We start from the raw sequence: 12,852 nt of genomic DNA on the forward strand, positions 1-12,852 counted from the left end.
ACTGGATTTGATGTGCATATTGTAATTTATTAACTAGTTGTAAGATCAAAGACAATACGATAAGTTGATAACATTGGTAGAGATAAGATCATCCACAGTACTGGTAATAAGAATTTAGTCTAGGCCCATACTGACTGACTGATGTTATCGTGTTTTTATCTATGGCCAAATTCTGTGTAGTCTGTGTTGTATCTTTTTGTGCCTGAATTTCTTGTGTAAACCATGACAGTCCCAGCAAAGGGTGCCTAACGTATTCCTGTATGTGGCCTAATAATAATCCATTTTCAAACCCTAACTCATTAATTGTAAACTACATTTTTAGCATAACAGTAGTTTGGCAACAAAATATTGTGCTGATAGATATCTATGACACGATTGTAAGTATTTTTTTTTTATTAAGATGACAGCAAGAATAAATTCTTGCAACTCCATAGTCACAAATTCACAAGCCATCTACACAAGCCTAGGGTAGTGAAACCACTTCACTGTACTGCAGTTCAATTCAATAGTTAATTTTTTATAAGTTTTCAAATTCTTAACATATACAACATTATATAATGAAGTCCACCTATACAATTTTAATTTTTAATTAAACAAACGTTGTTGACAGTAAGGTAATGTTTTTTGTTAGGTCCCTTTCAGTTTTAAAGGAATCTGATCAATTGCCTCAACAATCCCTTGAGCTCGAGCTTAGTTGATTTAGTAATGGTCAGGCCACAGTGATGATGTCAAATGAATTTGAGTCCAAGATTGTAGTTCCTGTATTATTTTTTTTATACTGGTTTTTGCTTGTACAGCTATGTGCCAAATATTTCATTTGCATCATGTTTATTGTATTTTAATCAGCATCAAATTTTGGGTTTTATTTAGCTTTTGTCAGGCTGTTTCTTGTTTTGTATCATCCAGTTTATAACAAATCTTGAAATGACTGTCAATTCGAATTGCCTCATTAACTAGCAATTTGAGCCACATCGTACTCAGCATCAAGTTCAATCACATCACTAATTAGCAGTAAGTGGGCTTGCTTCTTAATCTGTGTCAAACTGAGTTTGTCTTTAATTAGTATTAAGGCAGCCTACACCTTAACCAGTTCAGTTAGCAATATATAAGATAATTTCGTAGTCAACTTCAAGACAGTTTGTGTCCTTGGATAATACTAAATATTGTATTGTCTTACTTACTTGGCACGGATCAGATTTTTAGTTCTTCATATCATATCAGGTAGGCTTCATATCACATTGTATTTGTCAGTTAGTGTGGAATTAATAAAATTGGTCTTCAGTAATTAATTGTCGAGCGGTGTTATAGTTAAATATCAAAACTCAAAGTTCCTGACACATTTAGCCTTGTTCTTTGTTTTTTAAGTGTCTTGATTTGAAAATATAATTTTTACAGATCTATAAAATTGATTATTAGGTACCAAATTCAGTTAGGTCAGAAATCAATATTGTTATGCTCACATTTGACTCAAATCTTGAGTTACGGGTACTACTAGGGTTCTGCTCTGGTTCATTTCTTATTGTAAATATACTTAAATATTCTGATACATACTTTGAAAGGAACTATGGTATTTTATTTCAGGAAACGCCTTGTATATCCATTTCTATACATTTTTAATATCCAACAAATTAATCAAATTTTATAAAGATTTTTATGATTATAGTGTATAGCTTAACTAAAGTTCTCTAAAAGGTGTTAAATGCGATTAAAACGCACAATTTTTTTTAATTTCATAATTTATTTAACACATCTAGTAAATGGCTAAACACAATATATTAAAAGTTAATTGCCTATTTTATACTTTTTATCGTTCAACAGGAAATTATTGAAGCTTCACCCTGTTTTGATGTGTCCATGATTTTTTTCACAAATGGCGATGCACTGGGTTGACATTGCATTACCAGTGCTTCAACTGCAAAATTGTAGTATGCACTAAGGAGTGAAAATTAAGTTTTATTACTGCAGTATACTAAAATGGTCATAGCTTCTGTTTTATTGTTAGTTTGAAAAGATTATAGGGTTTCTAACATTGCCATTGTTATATGTAGCGTATTAAAATTAACAATGGCAAATAACCAAAATATTGTATATCCTTTCAAACCATCCATTATCAATAACAAACTTTAAAAAAAGAATTGTCTATTTATTGTATTTTTTAAAACAGATAAACACATCAAGGAATTCCAAGAGCTAGTTGTTAAAACAATATTTCTTAACAAAACTTCTGGCTTTTGTGCATATTAAATGTAAGTAATAATAAAAATATTGCTAGAGCATTGTTGTCAGATAAAAGTTTTTGTTACATGCAAGTGACAATCACATCTCTTTGTACGCGTATTATTAGAATAACTTTTAAAATACCAATAATCATTAATATTGTACGTTGTCATTAAGTTGATATATTGGTTTATGCTACGGTTATAATATTTATGGTTTTCATATCATTTAGATAGATTTGAAGTTTCTATATTTAAGTAATTTAAAATTTTTTAACAATTTATTGAGAGTTTTATGTGTTTTTAGAAACTGACACCACTTCGTAGCTCCTCAGCAACCTCGATTGTAGAAAGCAGTTCCTCTGAGGAATCTGTGGTCACCCAAACATTTGAGGATAAAAAGAGGTAATATAATATAAACTTGATTTCCTTATAAGACATAAACAAGTAAAATATATCAATTGTAAGTTAATTTTGTATTCTTAACAAATTAAAACTACAGTCAATATCATTTGTAAAGTTCTTACAGACAGCAGTTTACTACTTACAATAGTTAATTGTTAATTAATTGATTTTTACACCTTTATAATTTGTCACAATACAGCAATTTTAAATTAAATATTTTGAGAACTATTTAAAAATAACAATTGTGATCTCAATTAATTTGTGGTAATGCATGTGTAATCATTGCTTGCACATTGTAATACTGTACAGTTATGTTCTGTAACTGACAGTCAATAGTTGGTACATCCATACCATGCTTATCTGAAAATTTTCACTTACTATCATTATTTAATTTCATAACAATATATATATATATATATATATATATATATATATATATATATATATATATGGCTTATTGATATTTTGTTGTCAATTTGGATTTTACATCAATATTAATACAAGTAAGAAGAAACTTCTTATGCCACCTGCTCATTTTTTTTTTCAATACAATATTCTCGTTTCCTATAATAACATTGAAAAATTTGTGCATTTCTTGAATATCTCTAAGTGAAGATAGTAAGAAGTAATGTTAGGATAGGAACAGAGTGAGAGAGTCACAATAGAGACGTGTAATGATGCTAGTTAAGTTATTGTCAGTCTCTACTGCTATACTTAGTAGAGCTCAGGATAGGAACAGAGTGAAAGAGTCACAATAGAGACGTGTAATGGTGCTAGTTAAGTTATTGTCGTTATTGTCAGTCTCTACTGCTATACTTAGTAGAGCTCAGGATAGGAACAGAGTGAGAGAGTCACAATAGAGACGTGTAATGATGCTAGTTAAGTTATTGTCAGTCTCTACTGCTATACTTAGTAGAGCTCAGGATAGGAACAGAGTGAGAGAGTCACAATAGAGACGTGTAATGATGCTAGTTAAGTTATTGTCAGTCTCTACTGCTATACTTAGTAGAGCTCAGGTAGTGAGAAAGAGCAGTGTGATTTGTTTTTGGGGATTGTAAATTTCTTTCATGGAAACTGACAAATATTGCTTCAACCAAGTTGTGGATTGTAGGCTATTTAGTTAATTGTAGGTTTCAAGTACATTAAATACAGGAATTGATGTCTTATTGTAAAATAACTATATATATAATTTCAATAAACATTGAATCACAAAAAGTACTTGCTCCGCCGGGAGTCGAACCCGGATCTCTCACTTGCCGGGTGAATGTGCTACCATTACACCACAGAGCGCTTACTTTTTCCGATTCAATTATTTTGTATTTGGCCTTATCTGTCACATATGCGTTTAAATATGCGTTTAAATAAGCAATCTAACATATGATCGGAAGACCAAATACCTGTCAAACTACTTTTATTTACATTAAATTGTATAAATGGCAATAGCCTTATTTAATTTCAATAAACATTGAATCACAAAAAGTACTTGCTCCACCGGGAGTCGAACCCAGTTATAATAAACTGATATATTATATCAGTTGGGAATATTTATGCAAGGTAGAATCATATATTAACCAGCCTTTTTTTAGAACATTTATTAGTGAAGTAAAGACCATTGGGAACAAATCTTATTTTTATACACAATCTCCCTTTTTATATTGAATCAGAAGTTTTAAAATTCCATCATCATGCATTAAATCAAGCTAATCACGTCTGTAATCAATGGTGACCTCCCGTTCTCCTTTGAATGACCCAAACATGTGAAAGTTATACAATGACAAATTGGGACTGTAGGGTGCATTTTTAAGTGTGTTTAAACTAATCTGCTCTAATGTTTCTTGTGTTAATGCAGCTGTGTGTAGCCAGGCATTATCATGGAGCAGAGTTATACTTCTAATAGATATATCTCACTGTTTTTGCAGATGGACCACTTTCATGGCATCAAATAACTGGCAATAGTTTGCAGCATTAATTGTACACCATTCATAGAGGAAATTAATAAGCATTATGCCTCTGCAGTCACAAAAAACCCATAGCAAGAACTTTCCCTGCAGAAAGACGAGTCTTGATTTTCCATGGTGCTGCTTTTTTAAGGTTTCACCAATCAATGCTTGGCAGTTTAGTCTTAGGTTGCACCTCTTTCTCATCAGGTGACAACATATCATCCCCCTCTGCTTGACACTGTCAAATGCTTTACTTTCACAGCAAGTTTAGCTTTGCGATCTTCCATCAAGAGGCGAAGAAATCACCTTGCCATTACTTTCAGTAACTCAAATCATCTGGATTGAGCTCACCTTTATGATATTCCAATTTCTGATATTTTTAGGCAACATTTACCTTCAATCAGCTTATGAATTGTTTGAATATTTTCCTCATTGGTGTTTCTCTGGTGCACAGAGCACAAGGTAATTTTCATCACCTATGCGCCATAATTAAAAAATGTAATTTTTCATTGCTAGGATTGTTAAAAAAAGTGTGGTTATTTTTTCTAAGGCACAGGATGATATTTTTTAAAATATTTTTCAGACAAGAAAATGATAAAGAAAAAGTTGTATTATTTAATCGTAAGAAAGTTGAAAAAGAACTTCTTAAAAAGGTACGAGAAGAAATGCGCAAGGTACAAGAATTGGAGAAATCAGAACGATTATTGAAAACAGGTGTGTATTGTTTTGTGTTTGATATTGTTCTTATTAATTCTACAGTAGTTAATTTACATTCTCATTAAAAAGTTATGTTTCTGAGTTGAAGTCAATTAAAAATTACTGATAGTAAATTAAAAATTAGTTTTAAAAGTTCAAACATTAATTTTAATTCTTGCAACAATTTGTATGAAATAACTGACCTTAGCTGCATTGTTAAGGTTGGTAATCTTTCTATGATGATAGTTAACTTTGTTGTCTGACAGCTTAGTGTAAGTCAGTGCTAGAGTGTTCTAGATGAAATTGGTGGAACTACTATATTGTGTTCTATTAAGGAGTGCCACCGTACACTGTCTATACTTTTGAATCCATGACTCATGCCCCAAACTGGTTATATTCAGTTAGATCAATACTGAATTATTGAATAAACCTCCAAAACATGACAATAATGTAAAGATCTATCCTCTAACTTGAAGGCTGATGCGTTAGTGTCGGCTTAAACAAGGGAACAACTGTGTAAAAGCAATATAGTTAGTTCATGTGCGGCATGATTCACCCGTGACTGTATTATAATACTCCTTACTGTAATAATTATTAAATATACTTTTCTTCACTTTAATCCCCAATTAAATCTGTTAAAGATATATGTTCTGCAAATGGTGTAGGTTTGGTGAAATCCGGTAGTGTTGTCAACTAAAAGTGTACTATGAGTCATAACTGGTGACTCATTTCATAGAGAACATGAGTACCTACTTTAGGTTTAGTTCAGTAGAGAATCAATAACAATAGTAATAATATTGATGTAGTATTTTGCAATTATTTTTCTTATTTTAGAAAACAAGAATTAGATAACGTTATAAAAATGTCAGACAAAAACTTAGTGTCTAGTCTTCTGCTTCTCGTCTCTTCGATTGAGTACACTAAAGATTTATTAAACCTCTGGAAACATCGAAATTGCAATTGTTCAGAGAGAGAGAGAATAATCTTTATTTCTTAAATACATGTCAATAAAGTTACTAGGTACACATTAGTAGGATCATACAGTTACTCATTGTCTACCAGTGATGTACATTGCCCGTCATCAGTTAGCGTCTGCATAATTACTGATGTAGGGCACTGCCCGTAATTTTAGAGTAAAAAACCAATTACCAATATCAATTATTTTGACATTAGTCTATACAATTATATTGATGATCTGTTAAAATTTTCAATTTTGAAACTGGTTGACTTTTGAAATTGATTGTTTACCATTTTATCTGTTGATTGTTTTGAGTAGTTGCCGCCACAAATTACATCGCTGTAAAAGGACATCATTCTTTTCTGAGAGATTTAGTAACTTTGTAGAAAACACACCAATGAAAGTTAAAATGAAGTAAGTGATGGTATCTTTGATGATGAAATTTTAAGTACCGATGAAGAAATTTAAGAAAATTATGTAACAAGGCTAACTTTTAAACTTGGGTGTGGCCAAGGCAAGCTAATGATCCATATAGTTTTATTTTTATTGGTATATCTGGTATCAATCCAATTTGTGCTAGGCAACTAAATACTTAAAATGTAATATAATAAAATACAATTTTTACATTCTTTGTTTGAAGTTAGTTTTTGACGATGGAAGGATTGTGAAGGAAATAGGATTTTTCCGGACATTTCGTTTAAGTGATACAATACAATCAGTAACACTATGTTTCGAGATCTGCAATCGTATATCTTCTTCAGGTAAATGACTAAACTAATGCAAGACTACAATCTACACTATAACTACAGACAGCTGACTTCCATGTTTGACTCGTGTAATCTAACAATACTGCCACTGGAGCCAACTCATCACACTGCCGGGTCTGACCACACTTCTTGACCTCATGGTGGTTTCGGAACCACAAGATATCGTCCTTCATCCGCAGCTTCCAGTCCCCTGCCATATCAAAACATGACCTAATCTATTGTGTTTATTCAGTAAATATACCTAAGATTAAAACTAGGTTTATCAAGTATAGAGACTTTAAAAACATGAATGAGGCTGAATTTATGTCCGATATTTTATTGCTCCCATGGCATAACCTAGAGAATCTTGACTCTGTTGATGACATGGTGGATGGTTTTAATAAACAAAATTTTATCTGTTTATGATAAACATGCTCCTTATGTGACAAAACGAATAAATAAGAGGCACCCAGTGCCATGGAATGAGAAAGGATATTCTTTAGCCTGATGGCCCATCGCGATAGCTTATATCGAAGAGCGAGGCGCTCTAATGACCAGATACTTATGGATCAGTACCGTTTTAATTCGAAACAGGGTTAAAACAACTTCTGCGTAATTCCAGGCTGAGATATACTCGAGGTCTTTTTGAGAATAGGAAACAGTCGTCAAGCGACTTATGGCGTAAGGTTAAAAGCCTTGAAATAGGAAAACAACGTATTTCACAGCCAGTTCTTATACCTCTGAATGAGTTTGAACCAATTTTTTACATCTTGTAGTCAAAGTTTTCAGTCAGGAAAAAGTGGAGGACTACTTAAAACATCTTCAAAACCTACCTCGCCGTAGTTGTGGTTATCCTGAGTTTACTTTTAAACCTGTGATACAAGGTGACGTGTTGAAAGCTATACGCCGTATTCGCAGTAATGCTGTTGGGTACGATGGCATCCCAATACGCCTCATAAAGAATATTCTATTTGCTGTCCTTCCAATAGTCACATTTATTTTCAACACGTCTCTTAGGAGTGGTATTTTCCCATCACAATGGAAGTCTGCTTTTGTCCGTCCTCTTAATAAGATTTCAGCACCAGTATCATGTTCAGATTATAGGCCGATAAATATTCTTCCTGCATTATCTAAAGGCCTAGAGAGAATTGTGCACTGCCAATTCACTGAATATCTATCTTACAACAACATATTTAGTGACTATCAATCTGGTTTTTCGGACCAACCACAGTACAGAAACTGCACTTTTAAAAGTGACGGATGACATTAGGCTTGCTATGGATCACAGACAGGGCACAATTCTCACTCTTTTCGATTTCTCAAAAGCTTTCGACAGCGTAAACCACAAAGTATTGCTAGCTAAAACTAAGGCTAATAGGGTTTTCTAGTCATGTATTAACTTGGCTGAGATCTTATCTGTCAGGGAGACGGCAGTGTGTAAAGGTGGATGACATGACTTCGGACTGGGAAATTGTTACTTGTGGGGTGCCACAGGGATCGATTCTTGGTCCTTTATTATTTGTACTGTACGTGAAACGACATTCATTCTGTACTTAAACATAGCTCATATCACATGTATGCTGATGACCTGCAAATCTATTCACACTTTAAAATTGACTCCATTAATGAATGTATCACCAAAATCAATAGTGACATTACAAATATCGTTATGTGGTCCAAAAATCATGGCCTGAGACTAAACCATGCAAAAAACGAAACCAATCATTATTTTGTCACTCTCGTTTACGAAACTCAATAAACTTCAATACTATTGAAACGTTAACTGTAAATGGTAACAGCCTGCCATACTACGACAAGGTGAAGGATCTTGGTTTGACTATAAACTCGACTTTGACTTGGACTGACGCTGTTGCGGAGATTTGTAAACGGGTTTTTCGCATCTATTCACTCACTGAAACGTTTACAACGATTTTTACCAGAACATATCAAGCTGCCTCTTGACTAAATCACTCGTACTTCCACATTTCAATTACTGTAACTCCGTGATCAATGATATGACCATAGTGCTGAGTGAGAAGCTGCAAAGAACTCAAAACTACTGTATACGTTACGTTTACGATGTGAGACGGGAGCAGCACATCACACACCGTACTATATTCAGGTCAAATATTCTAAAATTAATAGATCAAAGATCCATCAAAATTTTTAAAAACTAGTTCATTTCAATATTGAAATTTGGTTTTCCAAGATATTTTTCTGAATATTTTAAATCTGTGTCTCATGTAGGTGTAAGAAGCACTCGCTCTGGCTCATACATTTTGAGAATGCCTCAGCACAGGACTGCAGTGTTTGATAAGTCATTCCATGTAATGGCTTGTAGGTTGTGGAATGCCCTTCCCCAAACAATTACTTCCATCGATAGCAGTTCCCGGTTTGTGGCGAAACTGAAAGATATGTTACCTTGAGCGGTTAGCTGGGGCAGTTCCGGTCTGAGATGCTGTGGGCGTGACACTGGCAGAGGGATGAATGTGAGATTGTGTGTGAAAAAGTTTCATTTAGCAATAAATACTTTAATTTATTTGTATATTAAAAATATAAATTTATATTATGTTTTTAAGAATAGTAGAGATGGTTTTAATTTATTATTGTGTTAAATTTTAAATTATTACACGTTAAAATATTGCATTAATTTCACCACTTTGAGTAAATGTAATTATTTCTTTATTTTATTATCTTTATTATGTTTTGTTTTATTCTTAAATACTATTTATTTAATGTTTTAAATATTACATAGCAACAGGTTAAGTGTAAGAAAGGGCCATGCGGCCCTAACTTTGCCTGTAAAAAATAAAGAATTTTTCATTTCATTTCATTTCAAAAAAATCTAGGTTAAAGTAAACCAAACATACCAGAGCGTTGTGACTCGCATAAGTCAGGAACCACAACAGCAATGTTGTGTGTCTATTCCATGCATACTAACTCTAAAGCATGCACTTAATAAAAACTAAACGCCAATTATTAAAAGTGAACTACAGAATACTGGTCACTTCACAAATGTCTACACATTTGTTGTCTGGTAAGAGTGCAGATCTGCGTGAGTGCATGTAACAACGTTCTAGTATGTTTTGTTTACTTTAACTTAGATTGTAGTCATGCATTAGTTTAGTCATTTACCTGAAGAAGATATACGATTACAGATCTCGAAATGTGCTACTGATTGAGTTTCAACATGTTATATGGTCTTTTAATATTTTTAGTTGACCCTAAGCAACCACACAACCTGAGAGTAAAAATACTTTAATTTTAATAAGTAGTCAATGGGTTAAAGTCATTAATTAAATGTTAATTTCTTAATTATATAATGTTCATAATTGATCTGTTACTAGTAATAAATGTTAATTGGAAACTTTCTTCATACTTCCTTGTATTGTGTAGTAGACCTACAAACTGAAATTCTTTGTGGCCCTTGATGGTATTATCATAACTAATTTTATACTATTCGATTTATTTTACATTTTTATGCCAAATATTTGTAATTATTTTTGGTTAGAGCAATAATTTCATAATCCAAACAGGATTTGGTGCCAATTAGTTCATGTTAATGTGGCTCTACTGTATGCATATATAATATATAAAACAGTCAAAATCTATTTAAATAATTATAAATATATTTTTGCAACTTTTTCTCTTGAATCACAAAGCAAAATGTTTGGCAGACATGTTCTTCTTGAATAAATACAGTAACTTCTGCAAGCCCTTCTTGTCTAGCTCCCAGAAACTTGACTGTGTTTACGTGTAGCTTGTTGCCACATTAGGTGCTTGTGGAAGGCAGTTGTTGTAGGTTCAGCACACATAGATGGTTTAGTATGCCTAATGTAGAGTTAATATTCTTTGGAAATAACCTGTGAGATGAACCTTAAACAGCAACATACAGATCTTGTGAATAAATTTATGAATATGAATAGAGATTGTATAAAAGATATTTGTCTTATGATATAGTTTTATTAATTGTTATTTAATAGCATACCCTTGTCTAGTCCATATTATCCCAGTGGTTAACACAGATGAGGTTCGTGTTGACTGGATGGTGGTAGTAAGTGTATCACAAGGCAATACAACTAATTATAGCCATACAAACTACAATTCACAACTTAAATTTTTGTTCTTTAAATTATGTAGACTATAAATAAGTAAATAAATGTGTTGCATCATTTGGACCATAATAACTTTTCAAAAAGCTAATGTCATTTTTGGATTACATGATTCTTCACAATTGTGCTCTAAAACATTAATTTAAAAAATTGAGTTTTTAATTGAATAATTGACTACAGTAAAACAATTACCTAAAGTGGACTGTATAATAATGTTAAGTTTGAATTCGTCATACAAAAATAGTATAAAGTAAAGAGAAACACTTGTTCTAAGTACTATTTAAAGTGTAGAGCACTGTAGCTCTGTACACTAGTGAGTACGAGACTGGGACTGGACTGAGTCTAGGTAGTGACTTTGGATGCTTCTTCGGGGATAATATTGTCCTTCTCATGAGGTATAAAGTCCAGCCCTTCATGATCCAGGTGACCCTGTCTTAGATATTAGAAATATCATCCTTAATATTTATGACTGCACTGAGTCTCAATAAAAGTGATGTCTAAATATGAAGCCTGTGCTAAAACATATTAATAAATATAATATATCATTTACGTACAACTTAGACTAATTATAATTAATAACACATATAGAATGGTAAGCAACAAGCAAGATTGTAACAATATGTTCTTTTATATACACTTCCAACTGTTTGTTCCTATCCAATTCCTACGTTTCAACTTTGTTATTGTGTGACAGGTCGGTCCCGTAGGGACAAGAGCACATCCCCACTGGAGAGTGTACTCGAGGCTAGCACTAGAGATGTCGGATGTTCGGTCAGAGATGATAATGAGAGTGTCAGTCAGCTCGCTACCTCCAGGTGAGTCTTCACATTTATCACACTTTTAGTTAGCCATTTTAAAATATCAAATGTTGAAATGCAATGTCTATAGGTTATTCTATATGTTACATTCATATTCAGTTATATTCATACATATATTCTGCTAGCATATAAAATGTGTTTACCTCGGATTTTCAGGTAAATCCATCCTGTTAATACAATGTTACTTAAAATTTTTTTTAGATTTTTAATTAAAAAACATAGTAGTTAAAAGGTGTAATCTTTACTTTTCCCTAGTTAGTATTAAGGCTACAAATCCTTTTCAATTAATTTTATGTTGCTTGTAAGACACTAATATCAGTGCCTGACTGGATGTTGATGTTATAGTCTACATTCTGTGGAGGAAGCACGAGCTACAGACGTCTACAACAGTGAGAGTTTTGAGTCACCAGAATCATCAGAAACTCCCAGACAGCCTAGAATGTTTAACAGACCCAGCTTAGCTAGCAAACCGTTTGTTGCAGTAAGTGTCTTTGTGTTTTAAAATATTGAAATTGGATCTAAACATTGATAACTAAAACTAATAAGGAACCATTCAGCTTACCTAATACAACATTCATCTGTCTGTATCAATAATCAATTACTGTTTTTACACAGTCATATTTTCCTAGTCACCTTGGTTTATTTTTTACACATGAGAACTGATCTTTTTATTTCAAGTCAGGTTTGGCATGAGTTTTTTACTTTATGAAGCATACAAGACCACTCATGATAGAAACAAGCACTTAAATCAACGCATTACAAACTATATTGGTACTAAGATTTAACTTGATTGAACATGAATGAACAGGACACAAAGTCTTAACAAGAATATAGTTACACAAAGAAAACTATTAATTATAATCTCTGTATACATTTATAATAATTTTAATCACTTGTAAATTATGAATAATATTTTAGAAAATACTTGTTAGTCCATTCAGATTCAATTGGAAAGCTATGT

The 12,852-nt window shown here is 32.5% G+C and overlaps 1 protein-coding gene across 2 annotated transcripts in view; it reads left to right on the plus strand.

Moving 5' to 3' along the window:
• Nucleotides 1-12,852, plus strand: part of LOC124362837 (centrosome-associated protein 350-like) — a 73,448-nt gene that overhangs the window by 40,435 nt on the left and 20,161 nt on the right. For both annotated transcript variants that reach the window (XM_046817687.1, XM_046817696.1), the window contains exons 15-18: nucleotides 2,524-2,621; nucleotides 5,145-5,275; nucleotides 11,768-11,888; nucleotides 12,237-12,372. In XM_046817687.1, the coding sequence (XP_046673643.1) occupies nucleotides 2,524-2,621; nucleotides 5,145-5,275; nucleotides 11,768-11,888; nucleotides 12,237-12,372 (486 nt within the window). The remainder of the gene's footprint in view (nucleotides 1-2,523; nucleotides 2,622-5,144; nucleotides 5,276-11,767; nucleotides 11,889-12,236; nucleotides 12,373-12,852) is intronic.

The sequence above is a fragment of the Homalodisca vitripennis genome, chromosome 1 (genome assembly GCF_021130785.1).
Source record: "Homalodisca vitripennis isolate AUS2020 chromosome 1, UT_GWSS_2.1, whole genome shotgun sequence".
In the NCBI taxonomy this organism is placed as follows: Eukaryota; Metazoa; Arthropoda; class Insecta; order Hemiptera; family Cicadellidae; genus Homalodisca; species Homalodisca vitripennis.